Genomic DNA, 18,137 nt, shown 5'->3' with positions numbered 1-18,137 from the left:
TTGACAAGAGGGACAGTTCACACCTTCTCAGCACTCCAGCAGCCACTGAAGTAGTTGGGAAGGAGACCAGAGATGATGAGCAAGAAGTTGCTGCTGTGGACAACAGGACTGCAACTGGAGGACCCTCCCTGTGAGGCCAGGCTAAGGGAGTTGGGACTGGTCAGCCTGGAGAAGGGAAGGCTCCGAGGAGACCTTCTGGTGGCTTTTCAGGACTTATCAGGGGCTACAGGAAAGCTGAGGAGAAGGACAGGTAGTGACAGGATGAGGGGTGATGGCTTCAAACTGGAAAAGGAGATTTAGACTGGATGGAAGAAGTTGTTCTCCACTGTGAGAGTAGTGAGACCCTGGCCTAGGTTGCCTGGAGAGGTGGGAGATGTCTCATCCCTGGAACCATTCCAGGTCAGATTGGTTTGGGCTCTGAGCAACCTGCTCCAGCTGCAGATGTCCCTGCTGACTGCAGAGGGGTTAGACTGGGTGACCTTTGAAGGTCACCATCCTGTGAGTCTGTGGACCATGGTCTACTTCTTCCTCTGCCAGGTGCCTCCAGCTCTGTCCCCTTGACACCTTCTAGAGAGGCTGTCTTTGGTCCTCTCAGGAAAACCACCTCCAAACCACACCAGTCTTGTCCCAGGGATGGTGACAACCATGGCCATCTGTCCCTGCTGGGTCTCACCAGTGACATGCTCCTCAGCTGGGAGCACCATGGCCAGGAGCAGCTCCCAGGCTGAGGTGTCCTCACCTGGAATGTGCAGGAGCGGAGCTGCAAGCCCTCCTGGATGAACTGATCCACCTGGGCCTGGATGCTGATTTTCTTCTCTTTGGTCAACGAGGCGATGGGGAACGACCTGATCACCACCTGCTCCCCCACTGCCCACAACAATGGCAACAGGTTAACCACATCAGGCCGTGCTGGACCACCCCGGTGGCCATCACCAGCTTGTGCTGGACCACCCCTGGTGGCCATCACCATGGAGAGACCCTCAGTGTCAAGCAGCCAGAAGCAGGCTGGACCTACTACAACCCCACCATGGTGACTTGTAGATGATGCCAAGGATGGACATGAGTAATTCATCATCTGCCAAAGGTGGATAGCAAGAGCAACCACCTCTTTTGTAGCACTGGCAGCAACCACCAAGCTTGTGATGGTGCAGCAACCTCCAGCAAGGACCAGTGCTGGCTGATTGTTCACCCAAGGGAACCAACCCAAGGTCTTGTCAGGAAGAACTTCTTATCAAGGTTGGAGCCAGGTGGGAGTTGGTCTTCCAGGGAACAAGGGACAGGACAAGAGGACAAAACCTCAATTTGCCCCAGTTGAGCTTGAGGTTGGACACGAGGAGCAATTTCTTCTCCTTGAGGGTTGTCCAGGCCTGGCCCAGGCAGCCCAGAGCAGTGGGTGGAGTCTCCACCCCTGAAGCAACTCCTGCAGCAAGTTGAGCGGCACCAACTGGTCCAGGAGAACTTCTGGCCACCTCCTCCCCATGTATGACCAACCTCCTGGAGACAGAAGATGTGTGGAGAACACCAGGTCCTTACCCAGCGGGTCTGTGGGTGTCCCTTTGAAGATGATGCGGTAGGTGGTGAGGAAGATGGCTCCTTCTGCAGGGAGCAGAGGTGGGCCACCAATATTTCCTCCAGCAGCTTCCTCCCGCCCATCAGGCATGAGGTACACACGGAGCCCCTCCATCACACACTCCTCACCCACCAGGAGGTTGGGCCGCAGCAGCTTGGGCTACAAGGAGGCACAAGAAGAGCTTCAGGTCCATGGAGAGGGTGGAAGGGGTCTTGATAGACCCAAACAACCCAGAACCCTGGGTAGCTTTGGCTATAGGGAGGTACCACAAGAAGTTCAGGTTTATGTAGAGGGTGAAAGGGGTCAGGTACATGCTGAGTGTGGAAGGAATCTTGACCTGGTGCAGCAGGTCAGTTCCATACCTTCTGGATGGGAGGAAGCCTCTTGCTCTCCCTATGGACAGCATCCAAGGTCTCTATGTGCATCTGCACGATATCTGTGAGCGAGCACAGAGGTGGAGACTGAGCTGGTCTTCTCCTGTCCCTCCCACCACCTCCTCCAGACCCATCCCCCGAGCAGAACCCCCTGAGATGACCTGGAGGGAGCCCCAGCCAGACCTGCAGGGCAGTCCTACCCGGGATCATGACGTGCAGCCCCTTGAGGTGCTCGTTGGTGACGCCGCTCTCGGTGCAGACCTTGTCCACGAAGCGGTTGATGAACCTCACCACGTAGTTGGCCACGTCCGAGCTCTCGGCGTCCTCGAAGCCGCTCTCCGTGTCGTAGCTCTCGGCCACGCTGCCGGCGATGCTGCCACCGAGAGGGTGGGAAAGCGTCAGCCCACAACACTTCCCTTCCTGCTGCAGCCCTCCACAGATAGGGCCTGAGGGACCTTTGTATGGATCATGGAATGGATTGGGTTGGAAGAGATCTTTAAGGTCATGGAGGCCAACCCAGCACCGCCAGGGCACCACCAAACATGGCCCTCGGCACCACATCTCCACGGCTTTGAAACAGCCTCCAGGGATGGGGACTCCACCACTGCACTGGGCAGTGTGGGCCAGGCCTGGACAAGTGGCAGAAACTGTTCCTCACTGGAGCGGGCTGCCCAGAGAGGTTGTGGAGTTTCCCTCTCTAGAGGCTTTCAAAAGCCACCTGGATGCATTCCTGTGGACTACCCTGGGTGATCCTTTTTTGGCAGGAAGGTTGGATTCGATGCTCTCTGGAGGTCCCTTCCAACCTCTAACATACTGTGATTCTGTGATTCTCACATCCAGCCTGAACCAACCTGGGGCAACCTTGATGCCCACCTGGCTCCAAGCTTCTTTCAAGGAGCTGTAGAGAGTGAGAATCATGGATGGGTTGGGTGGGAAGGGACCTTTCAAGGTCATACAGTCCAACTGCCCCTGCAGTCAGCAGGGACATCTGCAACTAGAGCAGGTTGCTCAGAGCCCCAAGCAGCCTGACCTGGAGTGGTTCCAGGGATGGGACATCTACCACCTTTCTGGGCAGCCTGGAATGGAGTCTCACCACCTGCACAATGAAGAACATCTTGCCATCCAGTCAAAATGTCTCTCTTTTTAGCTTGAACCCATCACCCCTCATCCTGCCATAACAGATCCTGATCAGAAGTCCCTCTGGAGCTTTCTTGCAGACCCTCTTTAAGTCCTGAAAGGTCACCAGACGGTCTCCCTGGAGCTTTCTCTTCTCCAGGCTGAACAACCCCAACTCTCTAAGCCTGACCCCACAGCAGAGAGCTCCTAAAGAGCTTCCACCCCTGGACACTGCACCCTCCATCAACTCTGACAGCACCTGAATGACCACTGAGGTTGGACTTTATCTCCAGAGCTCCCTTCCAACCTCTAACTGAGATTCTACAATGTCTCAGGTACCACCCTAAGGAGCTCCCACGCCAGCTGAGGTTGCTCTGGTGGCCCCACATGGACCTGCCCTAGTCTCCAGGCCTGGTTACCTGTTGGTGACGAAGCTGTTGCTGACACTCTCCACATCTCCCAGTCCCGAGCTGCGGAGCAGTCGGTTCTTGCTGGTGTCCAGGGGCAGCAGAAGGTAGCTCATGCGGTTGGCATAGTGGATGGCCTGGCTGAAGACTGTGCTCTCCTCCTTCTGGATCAGCTCCTGCTGCTTCTCCTTGCTCATAGTGGGCCACAACCTCAACTGCTCAGATGCTATCTCCAGGGCAGACTTGGCTTCTTGGTTGTCCTCCTGAAGGAGTTGGGAGGAAACAAGAGGGAATGGCCTCAGGCTGCGACTGGGTAGGTTTAGGCTGGACATTAGGAAAAGGTTTTTCCCAGCAAGAGAGGTCAGGGATTGGAATGTGCTGCCCAGGGAGGTGGTTGAGTCACCAGCCCTGGATGTGTTTAAATGTGGTCTGCATGTGGTGCTTGGGAATATGGTTCAGGGGTGAACCTTGCAGAGTAGGGTTCTGGGTTGGACTTGGGTGATCCTGAGGGAACATTTCTGTGACTCCATCTGCATGGACAGACCTTCAACCTCCACCCCGCTGCTCCCAGAAGAACCTCCCACAACCAGGAGGCAGGTTGGTTCACCATCATCACAGACCTTTCATAGATTGCATTGGTTGGAAAAGAACTTCAAGATCATCATCTGATTCGTATTCCTTTGTATTCCTGCCCATGGCAGGAGTGTTGGAACTAGATCATCATGGGACAGGTTAAGTTGGAAGTGACCTGAAAGATCCTCTAGTTCCAACAACCCCACCATGGGAAGGGACACCTTCCATGAGACCAGGCTGGTCAAATTCCCATCCAACCTGGCCTTGAACAACCCCAGCTGCTGGACACCAGCCCTGGTGCCAGCTCCTCACCTCCTCTACATGGTTCTCCTCGGTGCTGTCCAGGTACAAGGCCCGGATGTGGTTCTGGACGTCGCAGTAGAACATGGCCTCCCAGAACTGGATGTTGGTCCACACCACGTGCTCCTGCACGCAGCTGTAGGCAAACTGCGTGATGCCTGGGCTCAGTTTCTGAGGGAGAAGAAGGGGGAAGAGGGCTACATGCTAACATGGTCTTTGTGCCAAGCTCTCCTATCCAGAAGAACCCTGGAGATCTAGACCTAGATCCAGCAGAGCTCCTCCAAACACTTCTCAGATCTCCCCATTAGGCTTCATTCCATACATTATGGAACCACAGAATGGGTTGGGTTGGAAGGGACCTTGAAGATCATCTAGTTCCAACCTTCTGCCATGAGTGGGGACACCTCCCACTAGACCAGGCTGGTCAAAGTCTCATCCAGCCTGGCCTTGAACACCTCCAGGGAAGTGTGAAGATGTTCCACCAGATGTTAAACACTGACTAGGAGCTGCTGCTGAAGCACCATGCTACCATCAGCATCCTCTGTATGAGAAGGTGGCTGTCCCTAAGGTCAATAGTCACCAGAACTAGGTGGGTGGTGAGGAGAAGGTAAAATTTTATCTCAGCCCAGCTTGACCAACAGATCCAGGTGGCACTTCAGAGCAGCCCTAGGTTCTGAGCACCCTTCCACAGGTGCCCCAGCCTCAGGTTCAGAGACCCAAGAGAGTGGCTGGGAACTCCATGGAATGTTCCAGGCTTGGGGCAGAGTGGATGGAAACTGCCTGGCGGACTTGGTGACAGAGGCTGGAGATGAGCCAGGGTGTTCCCAGGTGGCCAAGAAGGCCACCAGCAGCCTGGCTTGGATCAGCAATGAGATGGCCAGTGGGAGCAGGGCGGTGACTGTCCCCCTGAGCTTGGCAATGGTGAGGTCACATCTGGAATCCTGGGGTCAGTTTTGGGTCCCTCACTCCAAGAAGGACATTGAGGGGCTGGAACAGGTTCAGAGAAAGGCAACAAAGCTGGGGAAGGGTCTGAAGAAGAAGGAGAAGGGTCTGGAGGACTTGTGAGGAGCAGCTGAGGGACATGAGGTTGTTGAGCCTGGAGAAAAGGAGGCTGAGAGACCTTTTGGCTCTCTACAACTCCCTGAAAGGAGGCTGGAGCCAGGTGGTGGTTGGTCTCTTCTCCCAAGGAACAAGTGGTGCTGAGGGCCACGCTTTGGTGGTGCTCTGGCAATGCTGGATGAAGGATTGGGCTCCATGATCTCAAAGGTCTCATCCAATCGAACCCATTCTCTGATTCCACAGGACCTCCAAGAAGCACCGAGGGGACAACCTCCCTGCAGTGCTGGGTCTCAGTCCTTCAGCCTTCCAACCTCTGGGCCCTATCAGAAGCTGTGAGGTGTTGGGCATAGGGACTCTGGAGGGACTCACCCGGCAGAAGGCAGTGACCAGCGGCAGGAGCGCTGCCGCAATCCCGTGCTCGTCCATGGCTGTGCAGTCCTGGAGAAGGCAGCAGGACGTTCCAGGAAAAGTCACTTCACAATCCCCCAGATTTACATCAACCCATCTCCCAGGGAAAGGGGAGAAGGTCCATGGTAAGAGGAGCAGGCTGTCCCCAGCCCTGTCCTACCTGCAGGCAGCAGTTCATCATGCGGATGACGAAGTCGAACTGCTGGTGGTCCAGCACGGCCCTGTTCTGCTGGACGTGGAGGTTCAGCTCCTGGGTCAGGCACTGCCGAGCCGCTCGGCCCTTCATGGCCCGCAGCACAGCTGGGAACAGCTGCAGGAGAGACAGGAGATCATGGAGGAGAAAGATGGGGCCACCAAGGCTCTACCCTGATGGTCCATCACCAATGGGGTGCCCTTAAAGACCAGGGCAGGGATTGTCCCTGGTGAGGCCACAGCTGGAATCCTGGGGTCAGTTTTGGGCTCCTCACTCCAAGAAGGACATTGAGGGGCTGGAGCTCTCTACAACTCCCTGAAAGGAGCTTGGAGCTAGGTGGGGTTGGTCTCTTCTCCCAAGGAACAAGTGAGAAGACAAGAAAAAATAGCCTCAAGTTTGCCCAGGGGAGGTTCAGGTTGGACATGAGGAACAATTTCTGCCCCTTGAGGATTGTGCAGATGTGGCCCAGGCTGCCCAGGGCAGTGAGACCCCATCCCTCGAGGGGTTTCAAAGCTGTGGAGAGGTGGTGCTGAGGGCCATGGTTGGGTGGTGCCGTGGCAGTGCTGGGTTGAGGGTTGGACTCCATGACCTCAAATGTCTTTCCCAACCCAAACTATCCCATGACTCTATGCAAGTTCAAGGGCAGCCCACAACCAGGAGGTGCAGCAGGAGCTTCACACTCTGCCTGTGCTGGGTGACACCAAGGTATTTACAGAAGGTCGTCTGCACATGAACCAGAGCAAAATCCCAGCTGGTCCCTATAGGACCCCAACCTGGTCACCTCTGTAAGACCCAGGAGGACACCAGGAGATACAGCAACAGTGAAGCTGGTGCAGGGACCAGCCAGAAGCTCAGAGATACGAGGAGGAACTTTTGAAGGCACCATGTGAACATCAGGACATGGAGCTAGACAGTAGAGATGTGGACATGGGCAGGGATTGCCCTCTCCACCCTACCACCAAGAAGAGCCAGAACAACCTCTCCTCTCCCACACTCAGCCACCAGCTCCTCAGAAGTCACCTGAGCAAGTGTAAAGGAGGGCAATGAAGCTGGGGAAGGGCCTGGAGAATAAATCTTATGAAGAGCAACTGAAGGAGCTGGGGCCGCTTAGTTTGGAAAAGAGAAGGCTGAGAGGAGACCTCATTGCTGTCTTACTGCCTGAGGAGGTGTTGTGGAGAGGCTGGTGCTGGTCTCTTCTCACAGGTAATTAGTGACAGAACAAGAGGGAATGGCCTCAAGCTGTGACTGGGTAGGTTTAGGCTGGACATTAGGAAGAATTTTTTCAGGAGAAGAGTGGTCAGGGATTAGGATGTGCTGCCCAGGGAAGTGGGTGAGTCACCAACCCTGGATGTGTTTAAAGGTGGTTTGGATGTGGTGGCTGGAGACATGGTTTAGGGGTGAGCCTTGTGGAGTAGGGTTATTGGTTGGACTTGGTGATCCTGAGCATCTTTGCCACCCTGAACGTTTCTGTGATCCTGTGATTCTCACCTTTTTGGCTTCCAACATCTTGTTCTCAAAGACATAGGAGATGCAGTTCCTGACCACCTCCAGGCGCCGGGCACTGTTGGCCATGGCATTGCCGTTGCGCTCCATGATGGCAGCTGAGGAGAGAACCACCTGCTGGGGCCATGAGGGCAGGACTTTCACCCTGGGGTGGGGTGGGTGTCCCCTCCCTGGCTCCATGTGGGCAAAGCTCTGAGCACCAAGAGCTCACGATGAAAGAACACCACAGGATCTTCAGCTGCAAGGACACTACAGCTGGAAGCACACTAAGGGGTTTTCAGATGGAGAAACACTACCAGATCTTCAGCTGGAAAAACACTACAGGGCCTTTAGATGGAGGAACGCTCTGAGGCCTCCAGCCGGAGGAACGCTCTGAGGCCTCCAGCCGGAGGAACGCTCTGAGGCCTTTAGATGGAGGAACGCTCTGAGGCCTCCAGCCGGAGGAACGCTCTGAGGCCTTTAGATGGAGGAACGCTCTGAGGCCTCCAGCCGGAGGAACGCTCTGAGGCCTCCAGCCGGAGGAACGCTCTGAGGCCTTTAGATGGAGGAACGCTCTGAGGCCTCCAGCCGGAGGAACGCTCTGAGGCCTCCAGCCGGAGGAACGCTCTGAGGCCTCCAGCCGGAGGAACGCTCTGAGGCCTCCAGCCGGAGGAACGCTCTGAGGCCTCCAGCCAGAGGAACGCTCTGAGGCCTCCAGCCGGAGGAACGCTCTGAGGCCTCCAGCCGGAGGAACGCTCTGAGGCCTCCAGCCATCCCCTCATGCTGCTGACAGACTCCAGGGCGCTCCAAGCAACCCAAGGAGTAGAAGCTGGTGGGGACAGTTCTGTTTCTTCTCCAAGCCAGTGGCACTGTGCACGTGTTGCCTCCTGGGACCCTTGGACACACTGTGGTGTGCAAAGGACCCAGGAACACCTGGCTGGTGAAGCTCCTCCTCGAGGTATCTGGCCAGAGGGCAAGGTCCTCTGCTCACACCTACCGATGGGAGGGCCTGATGGCACCATGCACTTCACCTCAGCCTTCACAGCCGGAGGAGCTGTCTGCAGCTTGGCAGTGGCCTGGTCGATGATCCACTGCACCAAGCCCTCATCCAGCCTGGGGAAGGGCTTCTGCTGGACCCGCAGGTGATGGCCTTCCTTGGGCTTCTTCACTGTGTGCATGGTCACCGCCGGGTAGGGGTTCTCCTGCAACCATGGAATCACACAAGGAGTTGGGTTGGCAAAGTCCTTTGAGACTGTGGTGTCCAACCATCAGTCCAACCCTCCCAAGTCCACCACCAAACCCCTGCCACAGCACAGCTTTTTCTCAGGCCTGAGGACATCACACATCCTCTCCCAGGCCAGAAGCCCCACCAAGGTCTTCAGCAACCTCTGCAGCAATGAGGCCCAAACCCTCTCTAGCCCAGATCTCCATCCCAGGAGCACCCAAAGACCTGTGGTCAGGGTGTCCAGGCAGTGGTGGCAGCACACTCTGCTTCCTGGAGCTGTAAGAACAACTTGTTTGGGCTCCAGACACAGCGAGAAGACAAAGCTCCGTCCAGGAGCTCCATATCAAGATGCCTGAAGGCTCTGCAGGGCTGATGTGTGTTCAGAAGACCTTTGTTGGCCAGCAGTGAGGACAGGGACAATGTGTCCAATGCCATGAATCCAAGGAATTCTGCTCTTGGAGCAGCTCAGAGACTTCTGGAACCATCAGCAGGTGTCAGCAGAAGGTGGGACAGGACCAGAGACTTCAGTGGTACCCAAGGACACAATACCAGCCTGAGAGGGAATCATCTCCTTGCTCAGCAAGAGCTAAAGGGAGGTGGGGGCAACGGGATGGGGCCAGACCCTTGCCAGTGGTGCCCAGTGACAGGACAAGAGACAATGGGCACCAGCTGGAACCCAGGAGGTTCCATCAGGAGCAACTTGTTGGCTTTGAGGGTGGTAGAGCCCTGGAGAAGGGTGCCCAGAGAGGTTGTGCAGTCTCCTTCTCTGGAGAGCTTCCAAACTCACCTGGACATTGCGATCCTGGGCAAGCTGCTGTGAGTGCCCCTGCTGGAGCAGGGGGGTTGGACTGGATCATCTCCAGAGGTACCTTCCCACCCCACCATGCTGGGATTGTGTGAATCACAGAATGATTTTGGTTGAAGAAGACCTTTAAGACCATTAAGTCCAACCATAAAGCCAGCACTGCCAGGGCACCACCAAACCACGTCCCTCAGCAACACATCTCCACAGCTCTGAAAGCCTTCCAGGGATGGGGACTCCACCACTGCCCCGGGCAGCCTAGGCTAGGCCTGGACAACCCTCAAGGGGCAGAAATTGTTCCTCATGTCCAACCTGGACTTCCCTTGAAGTCACCACATGCATCAGTCCTTACAAAGACTGGACAGATGCACCAGGGCTCTAACCCAGCTCTCCTTGTCCCATCCCTTCTCCTGCTCTTGGGTCTCCAGAACTCACATTTTTGTAGAGCTTCTCTGCCAGTTCCTTGATGTGCCTTAGGATCTTCTGCTTGTTCCCCTCCTCTGCCTTCATGCGCTTCACTTCATAGGCCACAAGCTGGGAGAAGAAGACACAGGTGAGAGGAGCTGGGCAGGATCTGACCACCTTGCCCATATCCTGAGCTCCACCTCTAGGTGTAATATTGAAGATCTGTAGCTCAAAGCATCCCAGCAGGCCCCCAGCTTAGACCCCTGAGGGACAAGAGCAGCTGAGGAGAGCAAGGACACCTGGGGGTGGTTGGACAAGGGGGTGAGGTTCTCAGATACCCTCTTACCTCATCGAAGAGGTCAATGGAGCGGTAGGGGGCGCCCCGCTCGGTGACAAAGCCGGCGAAGGCCATGCCCTCCAGCACCTTGGTGAGGAAGTCATCTTCTGTCAGCCCCCTCTGCCCCAGGAAGGCTGCCTGCAAGAGGAGATGGGACACCAGGTCACCAGAACTGTCCAGCCATCAGCACTACTGCCGGTGTGGGAGACCACAGTGAGGAACTCGGTGCCCAGGGGTGGTGGGACCAGGTCACAGAACCATTTTGGGTTGGAAAAGCTCTTCAAGATCATCAAGACCTCCAAGATCATCCATTCCAAGCATACTCTAACTCTGCCAAGGCTGGTGCTAAACCATGGCCCTCAACACCACATCTCTGCAACTTTGAAACCCCTCAAGGCATGGGAACTACACCACCTCCCTGGGCAGCCAGTTCCAGTCTTTGAGAATACTTTAAGTCAAAAAGGTTCTCCTCATAGCAAACCTAGTCTCACCAAGGCCTCCTGAGGCCCTCCCTGAGCCTCGCCCAGGCCGCCCGAGGCCCTCCCTGAGCCCCACACAGGCCACCCGAGACCCTCCCTGAACCTCACACAGGCTGCCTGAGGCCTTCCAGGACTGTGAAACACTTCCTGCCCCTAGCAGGGTGGACACCAGCTGCACCCCACCACATCTGGGTGTTAACAAGGTAGCACAACCTGACCCCCAAGTCCTTGGGATGGCCAAGAACAAAGAAGGGACTCACATGGGCCAGGGAGAAGATGTCAAGAGAGGTCACTTGCGGGAAACACTGACCTGTCTTCTAGGCACAGCTGTATTGCTGCCAAGCTCTTCAAGACCAACTCCTGCCAACCTCCCCTCCCTGCAATGCCAGGGCTGGTCCCTAGGGCTGGGCTGTGGGAGGTGCTCACCTTGTGGAAGCGGATGACAGGTTCGGGGTGGATGCGGATGATGTGCAGGCACCAGCGATAGCCCTGCAGCAGCTGAGCAAAGAGCCGCAGGAAGACGGCACGGATCTCCTTGTCCTGCCACAGAAGGGCACAGCATGGTCACTGCCTGGGCACAGCGTGGCCACAACACCATCACAGAACGGTCACAACATCATCATAGTGGGGTCGCAGCACAGTCATAACATGGTCACTGCAGGGTCATCAGTAGGGTCACAGCACGGTCACTGCAGGGTCACTGCAGGGCCCTAAGTAGGGTCACAGCACGGTCACTGCAGGGCCCTAAGTAGGGTCACAGCACGGTCACTGCAGGGTCACTGCAGGGTCCTAAGTAGGGTCACAGCACGGTCACTGCAGGGTCACTGCAGGGCCCTAAGTAGGGTCACAGCACGGTCACTGCAGGGTCACTGCAGGGTCCTAAGTAGGGTCACAGCACGGTCACTGCAGGGTCACTGCAGGGCCCTAAGTAGGGTCACAGCACGGTCACTGCAGGGTCACTGCAGGGCCCTAAGTAGGGTCACAGCACGGACACTGCAGGACCCTAAGTAGGCTTCTGCTCCAGCAGCCCAAGGGTTGGCTGGACTGGAAGAGCCCTGCCTGCTTTCAGGACATGGCTTGGAGCTGTGGTCCTCCTTGTCATGAGCCTCTGAACCCCAACACCATCCAAACCACACAAAACCAACTCCATGGCCATGAGCTGTGGTGTCCAGCAGGGCTGGCAGCCCCCATCTCCCACCCTGCCTTCCCCATCTTCTCCTGGTGCCACCCACCTGCATTTTGAGAGAAGAGACAGAGATAGTTGAGGGGGGGAAGGCGAGGTCAGCCACCTCCAGCTCTGGGTCCAGGACCTGCATGGAGAAGACACAAAGCACACTGAGGAGACGGCCCAAGGACATCTCCAACCCCACAGCTGGGCAGGGAGAAGCAGTGTTGGGCTCTCCTGAAGGCCAAGCAGTCCAATGGTCTCCTGGAGGGCGTGAAGAAGAGTGTGGCAAACAGGTTCTCTTTCTCAAGTTTTCCTTCCCGAGGCCACATCTGGAGTCATAGGTCCAGTTCCTGGTTCCCCAGTTCAAGGACTGGGAGCTACTGGGGAGAGTCCAGTGGAGGCTGGGAAGCTGCTGAGGGGACTGAACCCCAGAGATTCCATCAGGAGAACCTTGCTGGCTTGGAGGGTGGTGAAGCCCTGAAGCAGGCTGCCTGGACAGGTTGTGGAGTCTCCTCTAGAGAGCTTCCAAACCCATCTGGCCACTGTGACCCTGGGCAAGCTGCTGTGGGGTACCCCTTCCTGAGCAGTGGGGTTGGACTGGATGATCTCCAGCTGTCCTTTCCTACCCCACCATGCTGGAGACTCCCCAGAGCCCCACCAGCACCCACAGAGAAGGTCTGAGTAGCTCAGGAGCAAACCCACCGAGCTGAAATCGCCAGCAGGGAGCAGACAACACTGTGTGGTGTGAGGAGAACCTCAACCTCTGACTTCTTATTTCCTGAAGCCACACATGGCTGGACCACAGGGGACATCTCAGTGGGCTGAGAGTGGTGAGAAGGGGGTTATGGTAGAACCAACCCCTCCCCCCCTGCCAAAGCTGAGGAGCAGCAGCCAAGTTCAGCAGCATTTGTTTGGCACCAGGGTCCTTGGGCATGTTCCCAGGTGGCCGGAAGGGTCCTCTGGGAACATCTCCAGAACTGCAGCTGCTTCCTGCTCCAGGGCCTGAAGCCAAACACGGTTCCCAGAAACCTTGGGAAGAGGAACACCCCCTCCAGCTCCACCAGAGACAATGGGGACCAGGAAAGGTCTCCTCTGACACAGTTCTTTATGCCAGGAATGGTTTAGGTTGGACTTGAGGGACAAGTTCTTCATAGAAAGGGTTGTCCAGGCCTGGCCCAGGCTGCCCAGGGCAGTGGTTAAGTCTCCATCTCTGGAGGGCTGTGGAGATGTGGTGCTGAGGGCCATTGTCTGCTGATGCCCTGGCAGTGCCGGGTCAAGGGTCAGACTTGATGAGCTTAAAAATCATGCTGGGAAAGGGTTGGATGGAGCATCTCATGCTGGGAAGGGGCTGGAGATGCACTGGAGAAGGATAAGGGTCAAACTTTATCTTGTGATAAAGCTTGGTGGTGGACTTCTTCACCATTCTCAGGGAGTTTGGAGCGGAGAAGCTCCTCCCTGGCTGCCCCAGCTCTGTGTCCTGCTTGGGAAGGTTTCCTTCCACTCATGAAGGCTGAGGTGCAACAGGGAGACCAATTCTCAGGAGGACAACCTCAGAGCAGGAGGGCAGCTCTGGGGAATGGCATGGGTAGGGACATTGAGGGCAGCTCCCACAGTGACCTAAGGTTGGACTTGATGGTCTCCTCTAACCAAACCCTTTCAGTGAGCCTACAAGATGACTCTGAGCTGTGGACCTGCTGCTCCTTTCCCAGCTTTCCTGAACAACCTGGGGTATTCCCAAGGTGTCCACACCCTGCAGACAAGGAGAAGGTTGAGGCACTCACCATGGAGAGGGCTTCCCGGGTCTGCTGGAGCAGAGGTTCAGGCAGCAGAGAGATGTGGACACACTCAGGGACATTGACAGTCCCACCATCCAGGTCTGCGATGACCACATCCAGCTGGAAGGGGCAGGGCAGGCATGAGACAAGGCCAAGGCACCCAACACCTCCCCAGTACCTGTCACGGGGCTCAGGAGAGGAGATCTTGGGGATGGTGGCTGTGTCCTCTGTTGAGCCTGGAGAAGAACAGCCTGAGAAGGGATGTTCTCCATGCTCAGCAAGAGCTAGAGGGTGAAGGTCATGAAGATGGGGCTCAGCTCTGTGCTGGCCAGGGACAATGGACACAAAATGCAGCCCAGGAGGTTCCATCAGGAGCAGTTTGTTGGCTGTGAGGGTGGTGGAGCCCTGGAGCAGGCTGCCCAGACAGGTTGTGCCGTCTCCTTCTCTGGAGAGCTTCCAAACCCATCTGGCTGTTGATTCTGGGCAAGCTGCTGTGGGTGACCCTGCTGGATCAGGGGGGATTGGACTGGATCATCTCCAGAGGTCCTTTCCCACCCCACCATTCTGGGGTTCTGGGATCTTCTAGGAGCACTCTTGCCCTTAGCAGTTATTTTCTGTTGCCCACTGCCACCAAACCCAAGCACTTCACAACACAGAAGCTCTCAAGGGATCCCACCACTCCCTACCATTAAGATGGCAGAGGCAGGCCAACCTAGCAAGAGCAGAACATAGCCTTGCTCAGCAGACACCTGCCATGGGTACTACCAGCACAGGCTTTAATGCTCTCTGAACCCTCTGTCCCCTCGCTGGAGGTGTCACGGCCAGGCTGGACAAAACCTTGAGCAACCTGGTCTAGTGGAATGTATCCTTGGCCACAGCAGGAGATTGGAACTAGATGATCTTCAAGGTCATTTCCAACCCAACCCATTCCATGGTTCTGTGAGAAGCCTCTGTCCCTCCTTCCCTGGCCCATGGGATGGGCTTCACAGTGTCTCACCAGCTCTTGGGTCTCCGACTGGAAGATGGAGTGGACCCCAATGATGAAAGGTGTTGGAGTGCTCAGGACCTCCAGGAGCTGTGCAGGCAAGATGGGCACGTAGGTGAAGCTGCAACCAAGAGAAGAGCATCACTGCAGCCAGTGGAGCTCAGCTCCCAGCTCCAGAGCTGCTGGGCTGACCATGTCTCCAGCAAGGCAGCTTCCTCCTGACCCTCTCAACCCTTCAGACGCTGCATGTCCTACAGCTCTGCAAGGTGCCTGAGGGCTTGTGGACATTGAACATGGGCAACAAAGCTGGGGAAGGGACTGGAGAAGAAGGGGAAGGGTCTGGAGAACTTGTGAGGAGCAGCTGAGGGACCTCTGGGTGTTGAGCCTAGAGAAAAGTAGGCTGAGAGGAGACCTTCCGGCTCTCTACAACTCCCTGAAAGGAGCTTGGAGCCAGGTGGGCATCAAGGTCTTCTTCCAAGTGAGACAAGAAGAAACAGCCTCAAGTTGCTCCAGGGGAGGTTCAGGTTGGACATGAGGAACAATTTCTACCACTTGAAGGCTGTAAATTCCTGGCTCAGGCTGCCCAGAGCAGTGGCTGAGTCCCCATCTCTGGCAGGGTATAAAGCTGTGGAGATGTGGTGCTGAGGGCCATAGTTTGGTGGTGCCCTGGCAGTGCTGGGGTAAGGGTTAGACTCCAGAAGCCTACAGGTCTTCTCCAACAAAACCTCCTCTGTGATTCCATGCTTCAGGGAAGGTTCAAAGCCAGGTTGTTTGGAGCTCTGAGCAGCCTCCTCCAGTTGCAGATGTCCCTGCTCATGGTAGGAGGTCGGACCGGCTGATCTTTAAGGTCTCCTCCAAACCCAGAAAGGTTCTCCCAGAAGAACCAACACCTGTGGGCCACCTCCCCCTTTGCCTTCAGCACCCAATCCAGTGACCTTCCAGTTGGACCAGCAACCAAACCAGGAGGTTCTGAGTGACTTTTAGGGGCGGGGTCTGAGGTTCTGGAGATGTCCCCTCACCTGTACTTGAGGGGGAACATCAGGGCCAGGAGAGCACGGCAGGCATCAGTCAGCCGCTGGTAGCTGCTGGAGAGGAAGAGGATCTTGTGCTCTGTCAGCGCCGCGCAGAAGAGGTACAGCACGTTGGTGATGCCTGGGGAGGCAGAGACCTCAGGAAGGAAGCTTCCCCTCTTGCCACCCCACCAGAGAGACCACTCAACCCCAGCCCAGCTGGGTTCCCAGGCCCTATCTCCACATTTGGAAAGATGTTGGTGGGACTGTAACATCTCTGTGAGGGAGCCTGGAGAAGAGCAGCCTGAGAGGGGATCGCATCAGTGCTCAGCAACAGTTAAAGGGTGGAGGTCATGAAGATGGGGCTCAGCTCTTGTCAGTGGTGGTCAGGGACAGGTCAAAGGGATATTGACATAAGCTGGAAGCTAGGAGGTTCCACCAGGAGAAACTGTTTGGCTTTGGGACTCTTCCAGGAAGGGTTCCAGCAGCCAAAGATGTGGAAAAGGCTGGAGAAGGGCCAGAAAAGGGCCACAAGGATGACCCAAGGGTTGGGATCCAAGGCTGAGAGATGTGGGTTTGTTCCACTTGGAGAGAAGGCAGCTCAGGGAAGACCTTCTCACCATCTGATCATGAGGAGAAACATCTTGGCTTTGAGGGTAGTGGAGGTAGGGAGCAGGCTACCCAGGGAGATTGTGGAGTCTCCTTCTCTGCAGAGCTTCCAAACCCACCTGGACATTGGGAACCTGGGCAAGCTGCTGTGGATGCCCTTGCTGTGGACTGGATGATCTCCAGAGGTCCCTTCCCACCCCACCACGCCAGGATTCTGCACAACAGTGTTCAACATCCTCCCAAAAAGCCACTTTGGAGTCACCCAGATGTCTGGTCCCCCAAGGAAGCCCCTCTCCTGGGAGACCCTCAGCAGCTCTGCTGAACTTCTGGTGTCCCTCAAGCAGAGGCAGCCCCTCTGGGCACAGCTTCTCCCACCCAGGCTGCTCCTCAGGAGATCTGGCCACACTTCTGCAGCCAAGCTGGGGCAAGCTGCCAGGCTCCTGCCCTCCTGGGACAATGTGGAGCTGGGGAGGGCTTGGTCTGAGGTGGCTGCAGCTGGCAGAGAGCCCTGAGCCAATCAAGCCAAGCTGAGGAAAGTGGTGGGAAGGGACATGGAGGGAAGTCCACACAGAACTTGTCCAGCTGGATCTGGTACAGGAGTTGTGGGGAGGAGATGATGGAGGAGGTGTGGGGAGAAGGAGGTGTGAGGAGGTCTCACCGAGCTGTCGGAAGAGCAGGGCCACGCTGCAGCTACTGACAGGCAGCGAGTCATTGATGGGGGTCTGGATGACCTGCCTGTCCCCTGCTCCTAGGCAGATGGTCCTCTGCAAGAGAAAACATCTCCTCACCAGCTGGCCACCAAGGAAGGCATCAACACAAGCATACAGGACAACCTGGTGGCAACCCAAATCTCACCACATTCAGATGGTTGTGACTTCAACACAAGCTGGTACCATCAAGGAACTGTTTGAGGTGTTCATAGGGATACCAGAAGCCAAGAAGGAGACCTTGCAGCAACACCCACCATGAGCTACAAGGGGGAAGGAGACCTTCCAGCAGGCACAACCAGCTCCTCAAAAACAGGCAGAAGGTGGTTGTGACCTCAGCATAACCCTGGTGCCATCAGAGACCTTGCAACACCACCCAACAAGTGCTTGGCTGCCATCATGGGCTACAAGGGGGAAGGAGACCTTCCAGCAGGTCCAGCCAGCACAACCAACTCCTCAACAACTAGCAGAAGGTGGCTGTGGATCTCAAGACCTGCATGTAGCACACAAGGGCTCTCCAGGACCTGGCACAAGAAGGGAACACCTCAACGCTGCCATCTCCAGCAGGTGCTCTGCAGCCACTCCTGTAGGACAATGTGCCAAGGCAGCAGCACTCTGATGGTTTCTGGTTGAAGGGCTGGGGATGGACATGCTGGCCACAGCCTCAGGTCTTCTCCAAGACCTAAGCTTGCTCCCACTGGCACAGAGAACCCCACAGGTCCCCACACTCCTGCAGGCCACAAGGGTTGGAGAACCAGATGGCTGATCCAGATTATGAACCACCTTCTCCTCCTTCTCCATGTCTCCAGGGGACCCTCAGCTCTGCACCAGTGCTCTCACCATCAACCCACCTCCTCAACTCAGCCCAGGAGCCCAAGCCATGCCAACAGGATCAGGAATATCCCATCCCTGAAACCATCTCAGGTCAGGTTGTTTGGGGCTCTGAGCAACCTGCTCTAGTTGCAGATGTCCCCAGGGGGGTTGGACTGGGTGACCTTGAAAGGTCCCTTCAACCCAAACCATTCCATCATTCTATGGAAAACTGCTTCTGCATGCCATCAGTCAGCATCCCTGACCTGGTCTTCCAGACCAGGCCACCATATTTTCACCAGCACAAGCATGGAACCTCCATCCTAAAGCCAGGTAAATATTC

General features: G+C 56.2%; 1 protein-coding gene across 7 annotated transcripts in view; it reads right to left on the bottom strand.

Annotated features, from left to right (window-relative positions):
• SBF1 (SET binding factor 1) overlaps window positions 1-18,137 on the bottom strand; it is a 74,725-nt gene that overhangs the window by 21,267 nt on the left and 35,321 nt on the right. For all 7 annotated transcript variants that reach the window (XM_054177920.1, XM_054177922.1, XM_054177923.1 and 4 more), the window contains exons 6-23: window positions 16,936-17,041; window positions 15,678-15,810; window positions 14,671-14,779; window positions 13,680-13,793; window positions 11,963-12,040; window positions 11,157-11,270; window positions 10,261-10,389; window positions 9,945-10,043; window positions 8,480-8,684; window positions 7,489-7,601; window positions 5,968-6,117; window positions 5,769-5,837; window positions 4,353-4,511; window positions 3,480-3,730; window positions 2,145-2,317; window positions 1,933-2,006; window positions 1,534-1,729; window positions 740-867 (exon numbers count right to left, since the gene is read on the bottom strand). In XM_054177920.1, the coding sequence (XP_054033895.1) occupies window positions 740-867; window positions 1,534-1,729; window positions 1,933-2,006; window positions 2,145-2,317; window positions 3,480-3,730; window positions 4,353-4,511; window positions 5,769-5,837; window positions 5,968-6,117; window positions 7,489-7,601; window positions 8,480-8,684; window positions 9,945-10,043; window positions 10,261-10,389; window positions 11,157-11,270; window positions 11,963-12,040; window positions 13,680-13,793; window positions 14,671-14,779; window positions 15,678-15,810; window positions 16,936-17,041 (2,400 nt within the window). The remainder of the gene's footprint in view (window positions 1-739; window positions 868-1,533; window positions 1,730-1,932; window positions 2,007-2,144; window positions 2,318-3,479; window positions 3,731-4,352; window positions 4,512-5,768; window positions 5,838-5,967; window positions 6,118-7,488; window positions 7,602-8,479; window positions 8,685-9,944; window positions 10,044-10,260; window positions 10,390-11,156; window positions 11,271-11,962; window positions 12,041-13,679; window positions 13,794-14,670; window positions 14,780-15,677; window positions 15,811-16,935; window positions 17,042-18,137) is intronic.

The sequence above is a fragment of the Dryobates pubescens genome, chromosome Z (assembly GCF_014839835.1).
Source record: "Dryobates pubescens isolate bDryPub1 chromosome Z, bDryPub1.pri, whole genome shotgun sequence".
Taxonomy (NCBI): domain Eukaryota; kingdom Metazoa; phylum Chordata; class Aves; order Piciformes; family Picidae; genus Dryobates; species Dryobates pubescens.
The sequence above is the reverse complement of the archived record's forward strand: the minus strand, read 5'-3'. Positions and strand labels throughout refer to the sequence as shown.